The 22,632-nt window shown below is 40.5% G+C and overlaps 1 protein-coding gene and 1 long non-coding RNA gene across 2 annotated transcripts in view; one reads left to right on the forward strand and one right to left on the reverse strand.

Moving 5' to 3' along the window:
• Positions 1–10,257, reverse strand: part of PCOLCE2 (procollagen C-endopeptidase enhancer 2) — a 65,241-nt gene extending 54,984 nt beyond the window's left edge. The window contains exons 1-2 of the mRNA XM_017523769.2: positions 9,874–10,257; positions 8,752–8,860 (exon numbers count right to left, since the gene is read on the reverse strand). Of these exons, the coding sequence (XP_017379258.1) occupies positions 8,752–8,860; positions 9,874–9,956 (192 nt within the window). The 5' untranslated portion in view covers positions 9,957–10,257. The remainder of the gene's footprint in view (positions 1–8,751; positions 8,861–9,873) is intronic.
• Positions 10,258–10,320: 63 nt separating this feature from the next.
• LOC108300839 overlaps positions 10,321–22,632 on the forward strand; it is a 50,946-nt gene continuing 38,634 nt past the window's right edge. Inside the window, exons 1-3 of the long non-coding RNA XR_001823618.2 lie at positions 10,321–10,409; positions 10,661–10,735; positions 18,313–18,426. This is a non-coding gene — a long non-coding RNA (uncharacterized LOC108300839). The remainder of the gene's footprint in view (positions 10,410–10,660; positions 10,736–18,312; positions 18,427–22,632) is intronic.

Below are 22,632 nucleotides of genomic sequence, written 5' to 3' on the forward strand. Positions count from 1 at the left end.
TTAAGCAACCAATAAATAAGCCCCTTACCTTTTGCTGTCAAAACCCGATCGATTTTAAGGAATTTTCAAATTTATGATACAATTCTTATTTGTCCATAATTTCACATCATAAATTTAACTCTGGAGGTGGCCAAGGAATATAAAAGTAATTTCATCAGTTTTTAAAATAATATATTCTTTAAAATCCTTTCTAAGTGTTTTAATTATACTACGTCTTCTTGATTTATACTGCTTTAAAAAATGTGTTATCTTTATGTTCTATTTTTATAGTGATGTTTCAGGAAAGAATGATTTTTGTTTGGTATGACTATGTTATAAAAGAGAATCCCTTTCAGAAAATAAAAATATACATGAAGATTTCATTTTCATGTTTTCTCATTTTCTTTTCTACTCATTAAACCTCTTCTCAGGCATCTGCTTGAACATAGCACTAAAAATATGAGCAGTACAAACAAGTATATTTATAAAACATCAAGTTTTCAATCAATAAAAGCAGACTTGATTTCCATGTGAAACAGCGAAGAAAAAGAAAACAAAAACAAGCAACAGAAGCCCTCAAAAGCAGGCAGAAAGCTAAACAAATTTAGAAATATTGGACTGAGGCCCCAGGGTGAAAACGTCACCTACAGTACTTGCTTATTTATTTAGGATTTATATTTGCCTTGCTTCCCAGGAAAATTTAAGGCAATAAGGAAAACTTTTTAATTTTTCTGGTATCTTAGCAGCTGAAATCTAATTGAACAGCTTATATGCCATAAGAATTGTAAAGTTTCCGAATTATACTTTCTGGATTAAAAAATAACCCCCGCCAAAAAAAAAAAAAAAACAAGCTATAATGTTCTTATTCCATTCGTATGGTCTTGGATATGCAAACATTTTCTGTTAATTATACTCATTTTTACTATTCTTAAATATAAGTAATACTAACTTAAGAATTAGGTTAAATTACTATTCAGGCAACTGAAATAATGAAGCCTAGTGCAACCAATGTGTGTGTGTGTGTGTGTATATACATATTTTTAAAGCCCATAGTTAGGACTGGAATTTAAGTCTCTATATAATTCTAAATCCTATGTGGAGTTTAAAGCCAGGAAATATGTGTTTAAAGTCAAAATTCCATTCCCCTATATGTCCTGCTGTGGTTATACCAGGCAAATAATAGTTACAGTAATTTTAGAACCCTCTGCTATACCCTTAGGTATAATTAAGTGACTTAAAGGTTGAGTTTCTGCCTAAATTCACTATTTGTTTTCTCAAATTATACACCTAGCACTGATCTCACTACACTATCACTGTCTCAATTTTGGCACACTCTTTGTCATCACTGCTGACTTTCTTCTCATGAAGCCATATAGAAGTTATTGGGAAGACATAAATAAATCCCAATCACATTTTTAATCTACTAGTTCCTTCAACTAAATAGGAATGGCATTTAAATTTAATCAGGCATCTGGAAGATGGATTAAGTATGATGACTTTAACATATGTAAGTTATAAAATTGCCCTCAAGGCAATCGTACAGAAATGCCTTCACATAATTTGTTTATTAGGCATCTTTGGAATTATCAATCACATGTAAAATAACCCTGGGAAGTCAAACAAATCCTCACAAAGGACACAGTTAATAATTTATCCAATTTTAGAGTGCCGCACATGTAAAACAGGTCATACTCTTTGCATGGTACAATAATTATTTTCATCGTAACTACTCTTAAGATCTCCAGTAATTTTTAAAAGTGAAAATAAGCTTTATTCCAAATTATCAACACTTAAAACTACTTATAGTGAGCATTATAATAATTTACACACATAACCGTCACCGATTCTCTTGTCTAACTGCTCCCCACGAGATTATAAACTCCGTGAGGACAGAAGTTATGCCGTGTCTTTCTATCCCTACGGTCCAATGCAATGTCTACTACATAGGAGGTGCTAAAAAAATCTTGGTGAATATTTATTTGATAAATTAATGCATGAGAGTATAATGGTATCCCTGAGTCAGGGAAAGTTTTGTGCTGACCTTTTCATACCATCTACAAGTATGACAATATTAGATAAGATACACGTTCTTTAGAGTTCAGTTTCCCCACTTACAAAATGGTCATTCTAATGTCTGTCACCCCAACCCCAGAGAATCGGATGCAAATAAAATAAAATTATTCCATATATTTGAAGGTATGCTAAAAACTGTATATACTATTATTATTTTAGTTCCATGATTTCTATGAGAAGTATACAGTCATGTGTCGCTTAATGATGGAGATACATTTTGAGAAATGCATCATTAGGCAACTTTGTTGTGCAACTAAAACAGAGTGCATTTACACAATGCACTCTGGTATAACCCATCACACACCTAGAATATATGGTATAGCCTATTGCTCCTAGGCTATGACACTGTACAGCACGTTCCTGTACTCAACACTGTGCAACTGAAAACAATGGTAAATATTTGTGTATCTAAACATAGAAAAGGTATGATAAAAATACAGTAATATAATCTTATGGGACCACTGTCATTTATGTGGTGGTCATTGACTGAAACATTATTATGGGATGTGTGACTGCATTTCACTCTAGCTGAACAGAAAAAAATATGTCATTATAAAAATGATAATACTGAATTATCTGGAGAATCTGAAGAACTTTCTAAGTAAGACAACTTACGCTTTTTTCTTCATAAAGTAGCTAAATAAGGAGAATTTTGCCACACGCTTTTAGCTTTAATGGGACTGCCTCTACCCATTGCCACATTCTCCTCCCACTTTTGTCAAAGGTCTGTGACTCTCTGATCCTCCCACATTATCATCATCATCTTCTTCATCATCATCGTAGACAGGGTCTTGCTCTGTCACCCAGGCTAGAGTACAGTGGCACAATCATAGTTCACTGTTCCCTCTGACTCCTGGGTTCAAGAGGTCCTCTCATCTCAGCCACCCAAGTAGTGAGGACTACAGGTGCGTGTCACCACATCTGGCTAATTAAAAAAAAATGTGTAGAGACAGAGTCTCTTTATGTTGTCCAGGCTGATCCTGAACTCTGATCTTAAATACTTTGCACAAGTGATCCTCATTCTCGGGATTACAGGTCTGAGCCACCATGCCTGGCCCTTCTGATATTTTCTTCACAAAGGGATAAAAAGTTGTATTCTAGGTGGACCCCAAAACTAAATTTTTTTGCTCAATGTTTGCTGATTTTTCTCAAGCTAGATTTATGCTGCAAATAAAATGACTAAAACCTTAAATAACTGGCTAATTTCAGTACCTTTAAATTACGAATAATAAAAACCTAATGATTTTTAACAATAGGATCACACACATGGACTGCCTCATTTTATTATGTTTGTTTGTTTCTTTATCATTATTATTATACTTTAGAGAAGAGGTTGCCCAGGCTGGAGTGCAGTGGTGTGATCACAGCTCATTCCAGGAGCCTTGAACTCCTGGCTCAAGTGATCCTTCTGCCTCTGCCACCTTCTAAAGTGTGGGGATTACAGGTGTGAGCCACTGCACTTGGCCAGGTCATTACTTTTTAAAAACAGATTTGTAAATTATGCCCAGTTTTAAATCTAAGAACAAAATCATTTCCAGTGATATCTGCATACCAATTGCTGTTTCACTTAGATAATATAACAGCAATTGCCTTAGACAATCAGATGTGATATTTGGTTTTAAGTCTGGGAACCAATTTTAAACAAAACTTCCTATTTACCTGTTCAAGGAGAGTTCCCAGAAGGGTCTAGGTTTCAAGTTTCCTCTGGTTTGCACTTACCGTAAATAAAGCTTCAGCTGGTTTCACTCAGCCACCCACACCATATGCAGCCAAAGTCAAACCCTGAATAGAGTTGCCTTCACAAGGTCTTATTTTTGCTATTAATGTCTATTTTTCTTTTCTTTCTTTTTTTTTGAGACAGAGTCTCACTCTTATTGCCCAGGCTAGAGTGCAATGGTGAGATCTCGGCTCACGGCAACCTCTGTCTCCCATGTTCAAGTGGTTCTCCTGCCTCAGCCTCCAGGGTAGCTGGGATTACAGGTGCCCACCACTGCACCCAGGTAATTTTTGTATTTTTAGTAGGGACAGGGTTTCACCATGTTGGCCAGACTGGTCTCGAACTCCTTACCTCAGGTGATCCACCCACCTCAGCCTCCCTACATATGTCTATTTTTCTTTTTTTTTAAAAAAAGACATTTATGTCAAATCATCAATATGTATTTCTATTATGGGAATTTTAAAAAGAACAAGTTATGAATGAAAATATCAAGGAACAGAAGTATTGAAGATTAGCCAAGTTTGCAATGAATTTATAATGAAGCTATTAATGGAATGGTGATCCTAATGCCTGGGGTGCCTGGGGTGCCTGTGGAGCACTGAACGTAAAATGCCTGGTGGGCTCTGTCTCACTTCCCACTCAGGGCCTTGGGAACACATCCTAGCAGGTGGCTCCCCATGTGTTTATCACCTCCAAAGTCACCTATGTGTCTCCAGCACCTAGCACCACACCTTGTGGGCTCTTCTGAATGTGTCTTGCCTATGTTGCAATGAAATACATCACATCAGCTGTGCTTTTGTTTAGAGTGATCCACTTTCCCCTACTTCCTTTACGGATCTCAGAGATTTCTTACTGTTTTCTTCTGCACACAATCTCAAACTGCAGAAGAACCACTGTAATAGAAGGATCCAGGTGGTGGGATGTCAACTTTTGGAGTTTCATTTCTTGCTGCAGGGCTTAATACAAATGGAGTCACTGGTTCTCATTCTTAAATCAGTTAGCATGACTTACGTCTCACCCCAATCCTGTTGTTCTTCTAAGCTTGCTTATAAGACCCGTCATTATTTTCCAAAGGATTACATATACCTTAGCTGTCAAATCACATTTCACTCATGCCCACATCCCTATATATGAAAATCAGGGTATTTTATGCAGGTGTCTTTTAGGTTACAGTCCCCAGAATCAACTCTTACAGGAAACTAAGAAACCCTCAACCCCATCATGAATTACAAAATATTCAACGTTTCTTAATACTCAAATTCTCAAATTTAGTCTCTAAGCATACATTTTTGAGAACACACACAGTAAAAGTAATTAGTAAAACCTAAGACTAGTTGAGGCCATCAATTCTTAGTGATAAAGCTGAGTCAAGAGTCTAGAGTTCCAGTCACAGCTCAAACAACTACAAAGAACCAGTAGCGGCTTCCCTATTTACAAAGCAGAGGTACAACTAAGCAGCACGGAGCTCCTCTGTCCTCAACATAACCCTACGTAAGTACAATTAGCCGTAAGATTTTTCTATTAATAGCACAGCACTGTCCACAAAAAAAAACCGTGATGACAGAACTATCCATATTATGTGTTGTCCAGTACAGCAGCCACTATCCACATGTGGCTCTGGAGCACTTGAATGTGGCTAGTATGACTAAAAAACTAAATCTTTAACTTAATTAATTTACATTTAAATAGCCAATATAGTGTGCGGGAACAGTATAGCAGTCTAAGAAATTGCTATAAAAAATTTAAGGTACTATAATGTAAGAAGAAATCCAAATTTCCAATCTGCAGGCTGTACTTCCATATCAGAAAGTTCAATACGAAAGACCGGAAGTTTGGTGGAAACAACTGAGATTCACATTTCTTAAAGCAAAAGTGAAAATCAGACATTTCCCACTCTTCTGTTGATAAGATAGACTTTAATGAAAACCGTTCAGCGGTGAAAGCCACAATGCTGGGACACATCCCCAGTTTGGAGGAATGGAATGGAAGGCCAGTGAGTGAAAGCAAGACACTTCCCTCTAGCTACGGGAACTACAGTTTAAGGACCACTCTGAGACTTTCCCATCTTCATTGGTCTCTGTGGTATTTTAATACAAGTGACAGAATCTAGCTCTGGCCCCAGACCCTACAGCCACCGTGATGTTGATGCCTAAGAAGAACCGGATTGCCATTTATGAACTCCTTTTTAAGGAGGGAGTCATGGTGGCCAAGAAGGGTATCTCCATGCCTAAGCATCCGGAGCTGGCAGACAAGAACGTGCCCAACCTTCAGGTCATAAAGGCCATGCAATCTCTCAAGTCCCGAGGCTACGTGAAGGAACAGTTTGCCTGGAGACATTTGTACTGGTACCTTACCAAGGAGAGTGTCCAGTATCTCTGTGATTACCTTCATCTGCCACCGAAGATTGTGACTGCCACCATACACTGCAGCCATCCAGAGACCGGCAGGAGGGTGAGTGACTTGCAAGACTCACAAGAGGAGAAGCTGACAGAGATACCTACAGACAGAGCGCTATGCCTGCTAGTACACAAGAAAGCCAAGGCTGGGGCTGGGTGAGCAACTGAATTCCAGTTAGAAGTGAGCAACCGAATTCCATGGTCAGCCACCTCAGTAAAATTGGAGAGGATTATTTTGCATTGAATAATAAGTTTACTCAATGTTTAGCCAAAAAGAACTTAAAAAAAAAAAAAAGTGATACTGAATCACCCAATGGGAACAGTATTCTGGGTTTACTGACTGCAGGAACAGAAAAATGGGCTGGACCAATCAGCTTTGGAAAAACCTTTACTAGATGGCCTTAGACAAGGCCATAGTAGAGCGCAGTCCTGTCTGGAATGGCCAAGCAGGGAGACAGAGCCTGGGGCAGGTGTCCTCCTAGCTGGTGCCACAATATCCTAACTGCAGGCAGAGCTGCTGAGAAAACACTGCAGGCAGAAGACTCCGCGTTTCTTCATCTTCTTTGGTCCTACCTCGTCTACTCCACTGTCTTCCCTCTCCTGGATACCACAATAGCTTCCTAGTTGGTCTCTCTGTTTCCAGTCTTAGCTTCCTACAGTTTATCCTCCACACAGATGCCAGAGTGACCTTTTAAAATCAGATAAGCTCATTCCTCTGCTTAAGATCTTCCAGTGGCTCCTGCTCAAAATGAAATTCAAACTCCCCACCATGGCCTACAGGGTCCTGTTCACCTTCTTCACTTCTCTTCCCACTGTCCCCTTGCTCATTCCATTCCAGCTACTCCAACCTCTTTGATTTGTTCTTCAGACAAATCAAGCTTCTTCTCCACTCAAGAACTGAGTTGAAGGGTTTTACACTATCTCATTTTGTCTTCACAATCATCTTGAGGTTTAAAGGAGGTAAATCCTAGACACATAGTTACAATGATGAAGGTAGAATCTGAATTCAGGGAAGTGACTGCTGAACTCACAGGCTTTCCCTTCACAGGACATCCAGATGCAGCGTCTGTTTAACTTTCCCACTCCTACACAGGAAATCATGCCTCTCCTGAGGCAAACCCTTCCGTTATCAAGGTAAATTTTCACTGGACATGCCCCTCAACCCCAGTCAAAGTTGAATGTCACACCAACACTGTCTGCAATACTCAGAACACATGCTAACCATGAATTTCTACTTGGGCACATGATGCCTCTAAGCCATTGATTTTCTAGGGTCGTTTAAAAGTTTAATTACATTTAAAACACAATTACAGTATGAGAATCAAGTTGCTTTCATTTTTGTTTCAGAGCCTTATTTCACATTTATGTTAATAGCATTTCAAACCTATTTTCTATGACTTCTCTCCTGGCCATATATGCTACAGTAACATAATGAAATCTGTACCAGTTTGTGACATGGTTGGTATTTTACAAGAGGCCATCAAAGCATATAAGAGCTGAGTTTTATATTATGGAGGGGGACTGCTCATGTCTGCCTGCAAAATTACCTCAGTGAGAATACCTTATTGCAAAATACATTTTACTTTATGTAAAGTTGGGCTTACCAACTGCCTGATCAAGTCAATTTCTATAATTGTTTCAGGCCTCAGCTTCCCCATCTATAAAATGGGGATGATAATAGATACTTTCTCATAGAGTTGTTTTGAGGATTCTGGGAGATTATACTTGTTATCTACTTAGCACAGTAAATGCCTGGCACACAGTAAGTGCTAGTTTACACAGTCAGTGGGAGCTACTTTCAAAAATTCATAAATCCTCCAGTGGTACAATGTGACTTAATGAAGCTCTCAGTGAACCAATGTATTCAATTACTAAACAACTTCCCAACAATGAAAAAGTGAAGTAACAGTCAATTCTATGCTGACTGGAAAGACGACTAACTTTAGTTGACTCTAAATCAGTTAAAAAAAAAAATGGCTGTCTTTAAACTTGGCCTCTTATCTTGACTCAGCATAATCTATGTCATTACTAACCAGCATGGACATTTTATTGACCCTTGGTTACTATTTAGATTCCTTCCCCCCATGAATTCTCTATTCTTAGACTGCCTTTAGAGGTGGTTTCAACCCAGGAACATTAAGTGGGCTTTTTTTTTCCTTGTTCCTTTCCTAATGTGCATAGAGTAGTCAAAGCACTATCTTTGATCTTCTGTTTCCCACTGGGAATTTATGAAGGCACAAGCAACTAAAAGCTTCTAAAAGTCATTACAACAGGCCTTCAACTGAAAACAGCCTTAATTATGAATCTACAAAACTCAACTGAGTCACACTGGGTTTTCAGAAACACATCTGTTTTAAGAATTTATTCCTTCAAGCATTATCTTGTGCGTTTGTAATCACTAATGCAGGACACGACTAGGTCTATTATAGTAATAAAAATCTTCCAAATAGTTGGGGTAAATTCAACATTTCACTATTTTAGGTATTTGCCTCTTACACAAATCCTACCACCAGAGGAAAAAGGCAGCAGCCTTCCACTGTTTCCAACACCCACTTCCAGGAGAATACCTTTTTAAAAAATGCTTACTGTGATTTTCCAAGTACATTTGCTATTTGGAGGGTACACTCCAGGAAAACCTTCACTGCCAATAAATCCAGACTCTCCAGTAAGAATGCCGCCACATGTGAAAACAGGTCTGGGAAGATAAGGAGGAAAAGATATGTAATTTTAAAAATGGTCTAACAATCTGATGATACGTTCAGAAAGGTGTAGCATATTAATATAAATAAAAGTTAATGTAGATTAATCAATGCTTGTACCATATAAGGGATCCGAAAGCTTGCTAGCTCTTAGAATATTTAAATTATAGCCTGATAAAGCATTCAGTCCAGCTGCCATATGTCGCCATCATAATAACACAAGATTTTATATTTATAATCAAGTCCTCGGTATTGTGGCAATGTCTTGTAGGAAAATAGTAAATACATCCATTTAACTGGGGGGAGTGGGAGAGAAGGTAACAGCCAGGCTGAATGAGGAGCATGGTTTTAAAGAAAGATAGGCAAGCAATTGGTTAATATAAAAAAGTTTGACGTTCCCATATTTGGAGAGATTCCCAGTTCTCCTCCCCCTTTCTGAAATCACTGGCCATCAAAAGGGAGGCTGATGTTGATGGAGGTTGAAGAGGTGATGCCATGGGGTGGGTCCCACAGCCCAGCTCCTGGGGCCGTCCGGAGGTTGGCGAAGAGTTAACTTTCCGGAGCGGCTCCGTCGGCGCCGTGCCGCTAGGGTTGTTCCCTAGTTTACGCCTCCGGGCAAAGCCTCTCGGGGAAGAAAAAAAAAAAATCCCCAGCGGCAAACCAGAGTCCACATATTTGGGCCCCAGTGCTTCCCTCCACCCCCACAGACCTGAGGAGAGAGGAGACACAAGTCAGTTAAACCCCGCCACGTGGTGGCCAAGCCAGCTGCAGAGCCATCCGTCAGGCCGGGCTGGGAAGCCAGGAGGGAGCCCCGAGAGCAGGGATGGGTCCCGAGGTCCCAGGCTCAGCCCACGCGGGGATGGCGGGCGCCTGCACCGCGCGGGGAGCGCAGGGTCTCGCGCTGGGTCACCCAGGCGCGCCGAAGCGGGCTGAGTAAAGCAGCTGGCGAGACAGCAGGAGTGGAGGAAGGGAGGAGAGAGAGAGGGAGCCCGGGCCGGGGTCGCGTTACCTCTCAGGGGACTGCTGCCGCGAGAGCTGGGTGGCGGCGGCCAGCAGCAGGCAGAGCGGCGCCCAGGCGTTCGCGCCCCTCATGGCAGCGTAGACGCTCGGGGTTCGCACCCCGCGGCGCGCGTCGGCACACACGCCCCTCCGCGCCCACCTCGCTCACACCGCCGCTCACACTGGCAGCAGCGCTGGCTCACACCGGCGCTCAGCGGCCCGCGCGCTCCCTCTCACGCGCGCACCGCCGCGAAGCGGCCCAGGTAGCCGGGGAGTGCGCGGCCGGCTGGGCGGGGGCTCTTTTAAAGGCGATTACGGTGCAGTCTGACTTGACGCTTGATTTCCCCTGAGGAGCTGCTCTGGCAGCCACAGACCAGTGCTGAATATCCCGTTTGTTCTCCGGCGGCAGGAGGGGCGGCTCCGAGGCCAGAGCCGCCCCCTCTCTTGGGACGGGCGGGCGTCTCCTCCCGGCACCCCGGGACCCACGGGTCGTCTCGCGTCCTGCCCGCAGGGACCCCAGAGAGAAGAGGAATCCCTTGCGGAGTGGTACCACGGCGGTCCGGGCCCCGACGCCCACAGACGATTCTCAGAGAGGGCTTCTGGGTTTGCTTTGGGGAATGTTTTTCCCAGTGGCTTTTAAATAAAAAGTAATCGCGCGTGCCGGCTGCTGGAAAGCCTGGGGGTCCTTCTTTGTCTCCTTCAAAACCCAGATCCAAGGAAAGAAAGGGGAAAGGAGAAGAGGGATTCTATCATATTTTAACTCCTGTGCTTATTCTCTTCTCTCTCTCTCTCTCCAGATTCTTTTGTTTTCACTGGTGTGACAATGACAGGGGAGATTGTCTCTGTGCCGGGATTTAAACATGGGTTCTCAGGTGAGCGACTTCTGTGTGAACTGTCATTAAATGTCAAATAATGAGGACGAAACCAAATCAGCAAATCTCACCATCCCATGTCATGTTCTGAAAATGGTGTTTCTCTGTTCTTAGACCTTCCCAACAACTTCTTTCTGTAGAGGGGTTAAAATTAACGGAGAATTTGTTTTTCTTAGAAGAACAATTCTAGCCTTGTGGAATTAACGATCTCTTTTACTTAATTACAGAAATACAATTTTAAACAATTATTTTGTTAAGGGCTTCCTAATAACCAGGGATTAATAAAAGAATAACAAGAACAGGGTAGGTTCATTGAGATTTTCAGTAATCACCAGCCATGGGAAATGCAACTTAACTTTGATGCCTCCTTTGTGTTGTTCCTTCTAAATTGCTCTCACGTTTCTAAGCAAGAAAATTAAGTATTAAAGCAGTACTTACCAAGACTTCATTTTTAATAATGAGCTGTTAAGAACCTAAACTCCGCTGGCAAGGAAGTAAGTACAACTGGCTATAGGAAATATTCTGACTTTTCATAGTGAGGACACCCTGAAGCCTATACTAGGAACCAGAATATACCGACAGGACTTAGATTACCTTAACATTTTTTTGAAAAAGTGAAGGGAAAAACATCAAACAACAACTTTTAAAAATTCTCTAAAGGCACCACACCCTGTATGACATTAAAAAAAAAAAGGATGACAGAATTTGGCAAACTGCTTTATATCCTGAAACACCCTCAACCCAATAAAAATGCCTTTAAAACAGCGAAGAGGAGAATAAATGGTTGTTTATTTTGCACGAATTTCAAGACTACACTATCTAATAGCCTAAGTGTTTTTAGGTGATTGTTTATTCGAAAGTAATAATTTTAAAGTGAAAATATTGCTCAATTCACTTTCTGGTAATGATTTGTAGTCCTCGTAAGCCAGAAAATACTTCATTCAGAACTAAGCTAAGTTTTCAAAATTTAAAAAAACAAAGTATTAAATGTGTCTAAATAGATAGGAAACTATTTGGACTAAAATACACAACCATTTCTTGATTTGTAGATTGATAACTGTGTTCATACGCTCACTAAAGAGTTAGGAGTTTAACACCAATCATTGTGTTGTTGACACTCATAAGAAAGACGTTGATTTTACCATGTGATTTTAGAATTTACTAAGACCATATTATTTGCTCTTAAAAACACATATTTGACTTGGAACTACAACTCTGACCAAAATTATAAACCTTAAATGTCCTGAAAATTTGATGTGTTAAAATTGAGAGAGAATAGTATTAGTTTGTTCTCACACCGCTATGAAGAAATATCCGAGACTGGGTAATTTATGAAAAAAAGAAATTTAATTGACTCACAGTTCCACATGGCTGGGGAGTCCTCAGGAAATGTACAAGCATGGCAGAAGGCAACTCCTCACAGGGTGGCAGTAGAAGTAGGGAAGCCCCCTTATAAAACCGTCAAATCTCATTTGGGGATTATTACAATTCAAGGTGAGATTTGGGTGAGGACACAGCCAAACCATATCAAGACTCAAGTGTACTTTGAAGGTATGTGTGAGGTCCATCTCTGTGAGACCAGTTTCTGGACTTTTGTGATACAGAATTAGTATAATGGGACAGGGAGCTACAGAAACCCAGACAGTAGGAAAGTGGAGAGAGAGAAAGAACAAAAGTCCTGTGGATAGATTCTTTAAAAAAAAAAAAAAATAGAGTGGTAAGTGAACTGATACTTATTATTCAGTCTCTGTAGTTACCAGGTTGCACAGGGAATCAACAACATGAGAATATGAAAATATTCACTAATAAACTGACCACTTATGAAATTAGGCCCCACTCAAACATTCTTTGCTGCATAATGCTAGCATCTAGCTGGGCCCAATATGTCAACATCATTGTCAGTTAATCTCTGGTTCCTTCATCAACCTTGTAAACATCTGAAAATGCAATGTAAATCCAGTAAACATTCATTCCATGGTGCGATACTCATCTTATTAAAAAACCCAGAATTTTTATAGGTTAGTTTACTCTGGGCATAGTGACTCAGGCCTGTAATCCCAGCACTTTGGGAGGCCAAGGCAGGAGGGTCACTTAATCCCAAGAGTTCAAGACCAGTCTGGCCAACATGGTAAAACCCCGTCTCTACTAAAAATACAAAAATTAGTTTGGCATAGTGGTGGGCACCTGTAAACCCAGCTACTTGGGAGGCTGAGGCATGAGAATTGCTTGAACCCAGAAGGTGGAGGTTGCAGTGAGCCGAGATTGTGTCTCTGCATTCCAGCCTGGGCGACATAGCGAGATTCCGTCTCAAATTTTAAAAAAAGTTCAATGTTTTTTGATGTCTGCAAGCATACATTAGGAACAAAAGTAGACCTTCCCCTTTCCCCCACCCCACCCCAATATACCTCTCTGCCAAGAATAAAATGTTAGAGAGGAATTGTACTGGTCAGGTTTCTTAGCTACAAACAACTGAGTCCACTCAGAATGAGTCCCCTCTTCTGGTTCAAGCCGTAAAAGCAGAAAGTTCACATTACCATCAAGAGAATCATAAAAACAGTCTCCAGGCTAGTTTTCCTGGAATAATAGCCAAAATCTCACCTCAGAAATGGCCAGTGAGAAATCTGTTGCCATTATTGGCACCAAGACTAAGCACTAAATGCAGGTACTTGAACTTAATGCAGTCGCCACTGTTGTGAGCACTTTGGATACATTTCTGCCTTGGGAAATTCAGCCTTGCCACACTCCTGCCTTAAAAGCCAGACACCCTGTTGTCTCCCACAGAATAAGAGCTCATCAAACAACCTTTTCGCTCACAGAGATCTCTTGATCAAACTCTCATGCAAGCCTATATGATTGGTACTGTCCACGTCACATGACCTGCAGTGTCTCAGCTGCAAGGGAGGCTGGAAATTCAACACTATTAGGAAATGAGGTCACATAATGTGGAAATGTCTCCAAATATTAAAAGGCCACTAAAACAAAATGGGCAGCACAAGTATGATTAATGTCCATGATAGGGATCTACAAAGTTCAATTAGCTTGTCTCCCTGCATCCCTTTGCTGAGGAAAGCAGCCCCAAGGAGGTCTTGATAGATGAAGTTACAGAGTTAGTAGGATGTGTTGAATGAAACCAGTCCCCTCACCTGTCCACGTTGGACTGGGTCAGGCATTTTGTTTGAGTCAAAGGTAACCACATGAAACCTGGCCAAGCTGAACACAAGGGAATCAGCTGCTTCTTGTTGATGTGGAATGAAACTTTGTCCAGTGGAGTCCCTCCATAATGAATCATCATTATCATCATCATATCTGACTTTTACTGAGCATTTATTATATGCCTGGAACTATGCTAAGTACTTTACAAACAACATTTTGTATAATTCTCTTAACAAACTTATGGGGTAAGAACAAGTATCACCATTTTACAGGTGAAGATTTTGAGATTTATAGAGATTAATCACTAATCCAAAATCTTTTTTTTTCTTTTGAGACAGGATCTTGCTCTATTGCCCAGGCTGGAGTACACTGGGGTGATCATGGCTCACTGCAGCTGGGACCTCCTGGGCTCAAGCAGTCCTCCCATCTCAGCCTCCTGAGTAGGTGGGGCTACAAGCATGTGCCACCACACCAGGCTTATTATTATTATTATTATTATTATTTTGAGAAGGAGTCTTACTCTGTCACCCAGGCTGGAGTGCAATGATGTGATCTCAGCTCACTGCAACCTCCACCTCCTGGGTTCAAAAGATTCTCCTGCTTTAGCCTCCTGGGTAGCCAGGATTATAGGCACCCACCACCACACCTGGCTAATTTATATATTTTCAGTAGAGTTGGAGTTTCACCATGTTGGCTAGGCTAGTCTTGAACTCCTGACCTCAAGTGATCCACCTGCCTTGGCCTCCCAAAGTGCTGGGATTACAGATATGAGCCATGGTGCCTGGCTCAGTTTAATTTTTTTTTTTTTGTAGAGACAGAATCTCACTATGTTGCCCAGGCTGGGCTTGAACTCCTGGGCTCAAATCAATCCTCCTGACTTGGCTTCCCAGAGTGCTGGGATTACATGTGTGAGCCAACATGCCTGGCTTTAAGACCTATAATATACAAGTAAAAAGCTGGGGGAAAAAATGCTGAAGGTTGGGCACAGTGGCTTAGGCCTGTTATCCCATCACTTTGGGAGGCAGAGGTGGAAGAATCACTTGAGCCTAGGAGTTTTACACCAGCCTGGGCAACACAGCAACACCCTGTCTCTACTAAAAAAATGTTTTTGTAATTAGCAAGGAATGGCGGTATGTCCCTGTAGTCCCAGCTACTTGGGAGGCTGAGATGGGAAGATCACCTGAGCCCAGGAGGTCAAAGCTGCAGTGAGTTACAATCCTGCTGCTGCACTTCAGCCTGAGTGACAGAGTGAGTTCCTGTTTAAAAAAAAAAAAAAAAAAAAAAAAAGCTGGGATCTGAACCCAGGCTAACTGGAAAACTCAAGGTTTTCATCAATACTGCATGTTAATCCATCAGAGCATTCAGGAATGCTCAGTACACATGGAGACGGCGTGAACAGACATATGCTGTTTATCTACTCAGGATCCCTGCCTTGGGGAGCCACCCTTCCCTGTGCCATGTGGTTCTGTGAGCACTGATTCCATTCACTGCTTCTCTAGCCCCCAGTGGGACATGTGACCAGGGGCTGTCCAATCCGAGAGCTCTCCTTACGACTCTGGAGCTGTTGTATAAGAGGTCCTTTCCTCTTCTTCTGGAAGCAGCACGTAAGGAAATATTTTCCTGAGAAAGGAGGACCAAGCCTGAGGTGAATGCTTCAGAACAACAGGCCACCCCACTTCCACATGGCAATAAGCCTCTAAGAATTTGGAAAAGACTGTTGAGAGAACCCAGGATTCTACCATGTCATATGGAGACAACTTGGGTGTGAGAAGAGCTATGAGGACAAGTGTTAAAAAATATTACCTTGACCCTAAAAAAAAAATCTCAACATGTGGGCCGTTGATGGTAATGAGGACCATGGAGTAAGAAGTTCTGCTAGCAACAATACCAAATCAACCCAAAACTTCTTGGAATTGTATTATTATGTTGACTTTTGGGGATGAATCTTTGCCTATAAAAATGATTTGTATGAACTGTAGGTAATAGATATCTTTTTGGTTGTTAGGTATACTCATCATATTTAAAGAACCTCATCCAACAGATTGAACCATTTAGCTGATTGGATGCTTTTGCAGCTAATTCATCTGGCTTTCTCACCAAGACTCAGTGTTACTCATAACTATGAGTGGTGTTAAGATGGTAGTTGTCTGCAAGGCAGGCAGTGCAATAAGGCCACTGGGGGAAGTGCTGGGATGTTAAAAATGAGGGAATGCCACCAAGACTGGCTGCTAACAAGGGGCCAGGAGTCCAGAGCAAGAAATATCAAAATTACCAGAGGATATCAGCCCAGATCCCTTTTTTCCCCCAGAAAATCTTGGGATCCCTGTGCTCTCCTCACTCACTGATTCTCAAAGCTTGGGGCAAGAGCTTGGCGTCAGTGCCTGAACCATAACCCACACCAAGAAAGGACACTGAAGCTCTCTCCAGTTTTGCTCTGTGGGCTTCCATCATTATTAACCATCTCTTCTTCTTTTTGTTTTCAAGTAAAAATTTCCTTAAGTATCAAGGAAGTACCTGCTCCTTATGTAAAATCTGGAAACTATTTAAAAAAGAAAAAAGAAAATGACTCTTAACTTTGCCACCTAAAGACAATACTAGTGCCACTTCAGTCCTCTTTCTTTCCAATGTCTCTTCTGTGATAAAAGTATTATCCAGGGATTTGAAGAGTTTGTTTTAGTTCCAAGTTCTTCTGGTTCTTTACTTTTGGAAAAGCCACCAATTAAAAAAAAAAGCAATGATAATGATTTTAGTGTCAACATGACTGTAATAAGAGACTGTCTTAGAATGATGACTTCCCCAGAGGAATGATAGTGGATCTTTTTCTGTCTTAGCTCCATTCACAAGTAACTTCCTGTTTACTCACTGGTCTTCTAAACTGCCAATTGGAGAACACCATTCTAATCATTGGCAGAGATAACAGTCTACCTCAATTCAAATTGCTGTTTATTTGTTCCTCAAGGAAAAGATTTACATTCATTAGTCACTAAACAATTGAAATAAAAGAGTTTGTATTTCCCCTGTGAACTGGTTATGTGTTACAAGATTGCTTAAGGGTTATGCTTCTGAAAAAGTAAGCTAACTCCTAAAAGGCATTATCCAAATAAATGTTATATGCAAGCAGTCTTTAGAACTATGAGACTGTGTAATTTACATTCTTTAAAGTTTTGAGCTTAACAGAGAACTGCAAAATTTACATATATACGTGAACATACATGTGTATATATTACACGTATATGTATATATGCGTATATGTGTATTTATACATGGCTATGAACACAGTCCTAAAACCATTGTATTAATAAAACTAGTTAAATGTATGTGCCCTGCGTCCTTTATCCTCAGAATTCTGAAAATTTTTAAGTCTTATAAATGCTTTTAAAAAATCCCAACATAAGCCTTATTTTCCTAAGAAACAAGTAGAACCTTGAATATGTATTTTTTTCGCTAAGATAGTTGCAAAATAGCTACATGGGAAAGCATCATTCTAAGTAAATTCTAAATGAAGCCAAAATGCTTGAATATCAAACTATATTTATTGTGGGTATTAAATGTTTATTAATTTTAAAAAACCACAAGGGACTTACCCGTTTGATTGAATTTGATAGGATTATAACTCTTCATGGAGACAAGAGCTTTTTCTCAGAGACACTGGAATTGATGCTTCTTAACAGAGGGATATTTGACAGATGCTAATGACAAGCATATCCTGGCCCACTGTGTAGGACTAATTGTACAAATGGGAAGTTGGAGCAACGGAAGCACTGTCTCTGCCTAGAGCTGGCAGTTGTCTCTGTTTTCTCAATTGGTAATGTTTCCATTGGCTGTATCTAGAGAATTTTTTGTGTGTTTCATTTTCCTTTTACCTTGGAGGCATATTTAAGTATTATTTGTAGGTACTAGATATTCTGAGAAAAATAACAGGCATATGAATATATGTGTAATATACATATTACTTTCTATGTATTTGAATTTATGCATAGTAGAGATGGATATATGTATAAGTGTGTGTATGCATCTGTGTATGCATATGTGTCTCTCCCAGACAATGCTGGAGACACACGCAAATTTTCACTCTTTGAAACTCCTTTCTCTAAATTCCAGACTGACCACCCGTTTCTGCCTACAGATTTTCCTTCTAATGGTATGGCTTTTTTTTTTTTTTTTTTTACATTCACTAATGCTTGATTAGATTTTTCAGTCTCAGCTAATCCAAAAATCATTCATTTTCCCTCCCTCCCTCTATTTCCCCCTCCTTTCTTCCTTCCACAAGTTATCAAGAGCGTGCTGTATGCCAAGTGCTGTACCAGGCACTATAGATAACAGTATTGGTTAGAAGAGATCTGGCTCCTGCCCTTACTATTGAGAATGCTCTTTAAGGTTATTTCTTCAATTAGTCTCATTCATTTTGTATTTTGTTGGTTTAGGTCTTCTGAGAAGCAGACACCAGGACAGAATTTGATTCTGCAAAAGATCAATGTGCAAGAGATATATCAGGGGAAATGTCTATGGAGGACAAAGGTAAGAAGAACCATGAGTAGGTGGGGAGCCTCTAACTGCAATGCAGGTCTGACACCTGTGAGAGGAGTTAGGGAAAGAAGGGGGTTTGGGCTGGAAGTGCTTCAGATCATAGTGCTGCCCTGAGTAAAATCTTGGCCAGGACAATGTGGAGCTCCAGCAAAGATGGCCTGCTAGAGGAGACTTGTGTTGGGGAGGAGCCACCTGGCCCTGGTGCCTCTGCCTTGTTCAGTCATTGGCTGAGCAGCCTGGCTAGAGTATGGGTTGGCATGTGTGATGCAGCAGATCCCAGGAGTGTGGCAGATGGAGGCTGCCAGCTAATGACAGTCCTTTGGCGGATTCTGTCTTGGAGGAGATCTATGTGGTATACTCCCATGGCTGTCACATGGGTGGATTTTAGGGTTTTATTCTCAGAGGCAACTTTATTTTCAAATTCTCAGTATAGGTGGAAGTAGAGTGGGAGTAAAAGAAACACTTCATTGCTGCCCCCAGTAAGACTACAGCCATCAAGAATTGAACTTTGTGACACTCACAGGAGTTTATACTTGAGTGCTTCTCGGGTTTATGAGGGAGGTCACTACGTTGGGTTATTTCAGTACTCTATTGAAAGTATATGTGGAATGTCGTGGCCCTTACTGGCATCACAAATCTAGGGATATCTTTGGACTGCATTTCTCCTTTTCTTAAAACAAAACAAAACCTCCTACACTGTGATTAACAGCAAAAGACTTGTAGCAGAGGAAAATAAAAATCAAGTGTCTTAGTCTGTTTGGACTGCTATAACAAAAATACCATATACTGAGTATCTTATAAACAATACACATCTCTTTCTCACTGTTCCAGAGACTGGGAAGTTCCAGATCGAGGTGCTGGCAGATTCTGTGTCTGGAGATTGCCTGTTCCTCATAGACAGCCCCTTCTCACTGAGTTCTCACATGGTGGAGGGGCAAGGCAGCTCTCTGGAGCCCCTATTTATTTACTTGATTATTATTTTTTTGAGACAGAGTCTCACTTTGTCACCCAAGCTGGAGTACAGTGTTGCAAACACTGCTCACTGTAGCCTCAACCTCCCAGGCTCAAGCAATCCTCCCACCACAACCTCACAAGTAGCTAGCTAGGACTAAAGGCACACACCACTACTCCTGGCTATTTATTTTTATTTTTGCTTTTTGTAGAGGTGGGTTTTTGCCATGTTGCCCAGGCTGGTCTTGAACTCCTGAGCTAAAGCGATCCTCCTGCCTTGGCCTCCCAAAGTACTGGGATTACAGGCATAAGCCACTGTGCCTGGCCTGGGACCTCTTTTATGAGGACACTAATTCTATTCATGAGGGCTCCACCCTCATTCCCTAATCACCTAAAGGACCGATCCCCTCATGCCATCACCCTGGGGATTAGGATTTTCACATGTGAATTTTTGGGGGACATAAGCATTCAGACTACAACACCAAGCAGGAAAAATGAATTTAAAAAGAGAAACTACAAAACCATGTGATTTTCTCCAGAGTCATTATGCAACTGCACTTGACAGAACCCTTCTCCACATTGTCATCTCATCAAAGATAGCTCTAGCAGATCTGAAAACTTAAGCAGTTCAAAGTATCTTACCCAGAAACATGCCAGGTAAATAACTCTCTACCTTCCAAATTATTACCACCAAACAAATTTTGTAATAGCAAAACCAACAATTAACTGAACTTTTCAGGGCAAAAGAAAATAAAGGAATCAGTAAATGTTCAAGTGGGTAGTATTCAGATAAAGATCTGGTAGTTGGACATTTTTTTTTTTTAAATCTCTCCAAAAAGCACTACAGTAATGAAATAAACTTTCTTCTTGGCTTCCGAAAAAGGAAATTAGACACAGTTAGTAGCCAAAAAGGTGATCAGATCCTCTAAAATTATTGTTTGTTCTCTATTTTTCTTGAAGTTGAATCTCCACTTGTCCAAAAAACTAGCTCTATTATGTTCATTTTGAAACATAATGATGATGACTTTTAAAATTGTTCTAAGAAACAGTAAATTCCAACACTTAAGTATAGCACAGCTAGTTGTCTAGATGCTGTCCAATACAGTAGCTACGGCATCTAGATAATTAGCTGTGTTACACTAAGTGTTGGAATTTACTTTTTCTTAGCTACATGTGGCTATTTAAACTTACATTAATTAAAATAAGGTTTAAAAAATTAGTTCCTCAGTTGTACTAGTCAGATTTCAAATGTCCCAGGAGCCACAGTTACTGGACAGTGCTGATCCAGATGAAGGACTGGACTTTTAAGTTAAATTAGCTGGTATACTGGATAGTCAAACAGCTTCTCACTTATAAATGGTTAAACCATGAGTTCGACCTTAGCAAATGCTTTTAACTTCTCTCTTTGCTATGAGAACTCCTTTCCTTCTTCCCTTGGTCCTTCCTTCCCTTTATCAATTGTGCAGCATGTATAAATCTTACAGTTATAGATGAAGATGTCTCAGAAATGGAACTTTCTTTATTCCTCTATAACTGAAATTAAACCATCTCTCAAGCCCCATATAGCAGAAAACCTATTCTTACTAATTGACTCTAAACTAAATCATTTCCAGATTCTTCTCAGTTTATTTTGGATACTAACTCAGGCAATTCAGTCATATCCTGGGTTGGTATGCTTCCCATCTCTTCCCCTTCTCCAAGGGGCGATCTTATGTATTCATGACCTGATGCATTCATTCATCAAATATTTATTGAGTTCCTCTTATGCACCAGGAACTACATTAGTGGGGGGCATGGCAGTACAGAAGACAAAGTTCTTGCTCTTCTTGAGGAGCATGTGTTCCAATGGGAAGATGGACAATAAGGAAGCAAACAAATACATGAAAAATATCTTCAGTGATAAAAACTCTGTAGAGAATTAAAACAATGTGGTATGCTAAAGAGGCCTGGGTGAGCAGGGAGTCCTTACTGTGGTAGTATTTAAAATGAGAGCTGAACAGTAAAATAATAAGAAAGGGAAAAGAGCCCTTCAAAAGGGAACAGCAAGCACAAAGACTCAAGTCGACAGTGAGAAAGGGCTTGCAAGGTCTCCAGCCACCAGCAAAGGGGATACTGCCTCACCTTTGAATGAATCTGCCTTAATAAGAGGGGGACCTGGGCAACTAGAAAATTCTAGGAAAAAAAATCAATATTAGAGTTATATTATACAAAAATAACAATTCTTTGATAAACTTGTACATTCATTACCTTTTTTATTCCATTCCTTGCCTTGCTTATTTTTGGTTTTTAGTAGAAAATAAAAATGATAGAGAAAAGCCTAAATAGAGCTTGCTGATAGCTTAATTTGAAGGAAGAGACAAGAGGACCCTTTTTCTTTGATGAGAGCATTGTGTTTCTTTCCTCAATTGAGCAACCAAAAAGACGTCAAATATCACGGAGTTGTTTGGGACCTTCTTTATGTTTTAAAGACGTGTCACAAATAAGTGAATTAATGTACTTCTTATATTCTTAAAAAACTTTTTATTCCTTGAGGATATATCATGTATCCATTCCATTCATCCATCTGTCTTTTCATCCACCTGTTGGGCAAATTTAATTGAGCATCCAAAGGTGAGCTCCTTTTCCAGTCAGTCTTCTGTGATTTCTTCAGCCCTCATTTATCTCCTTTCCCTCAGAATCTCTATAGCTCTTTCTTCACACTGCATAATTTAGCACCTTATGATGTTTTAATGTACATTATCCATTCTGATCATCACAAAGGTGGCAAGAATTAGACAGGATAGATATTGCTGTGTTCCCATTTTGCTAATGACCAGAGTATTGCCATGGCCCAGAGTACTGACATACATGAATATTCTGTTCTTCTGGTAAATATGCATCTGCCTACTTTCTTACAAAGTTAAACATGTATTTTTGACTTGGAGATCCCATTCCTAGGTATTTGCCCAAAAGAAATAAAAACATATGTCCCCACAAACACCTGTACACAAATGCTGATTGTAGCTTTATTCATAACAGCTAAAAGCTGAAATAGACCAAGTGTTTATCAATGGAATAGATAAACAAGCTGTGGTATATGTGTACAATGGAAAGTATTATGCTGGCTGGGCTAGGTGGCTTATGCCTGTAATCCCAGCACCTTGGGAGGCCGAGGCTGGTGGTACACTTGAGGTTGGCAGTTTGAGACCAACCTAGCCAACATGGTAAAACCCCATCTCTACTGAAAATAGGAAAATCAGCCAGGCGTGTGGTGGCTGCATTTGTAA

The sequence above is a fragment of the Cebus imitator genome, unplaced genomic scaffold, assembly GCF_001604975.1.
Source record: "Cebus imitator isolate Cc_AM_T3 unplaced genomic scaffold, Cebus_imitator-1.0 Scaffold30, whole genome shotgun sequence".
NCBI classification, from domain to species: Eukaryota; Metazoa; Chordata; class Mammalia; order Primates; family Cebidae; genus Cebus; species Cebus imitator.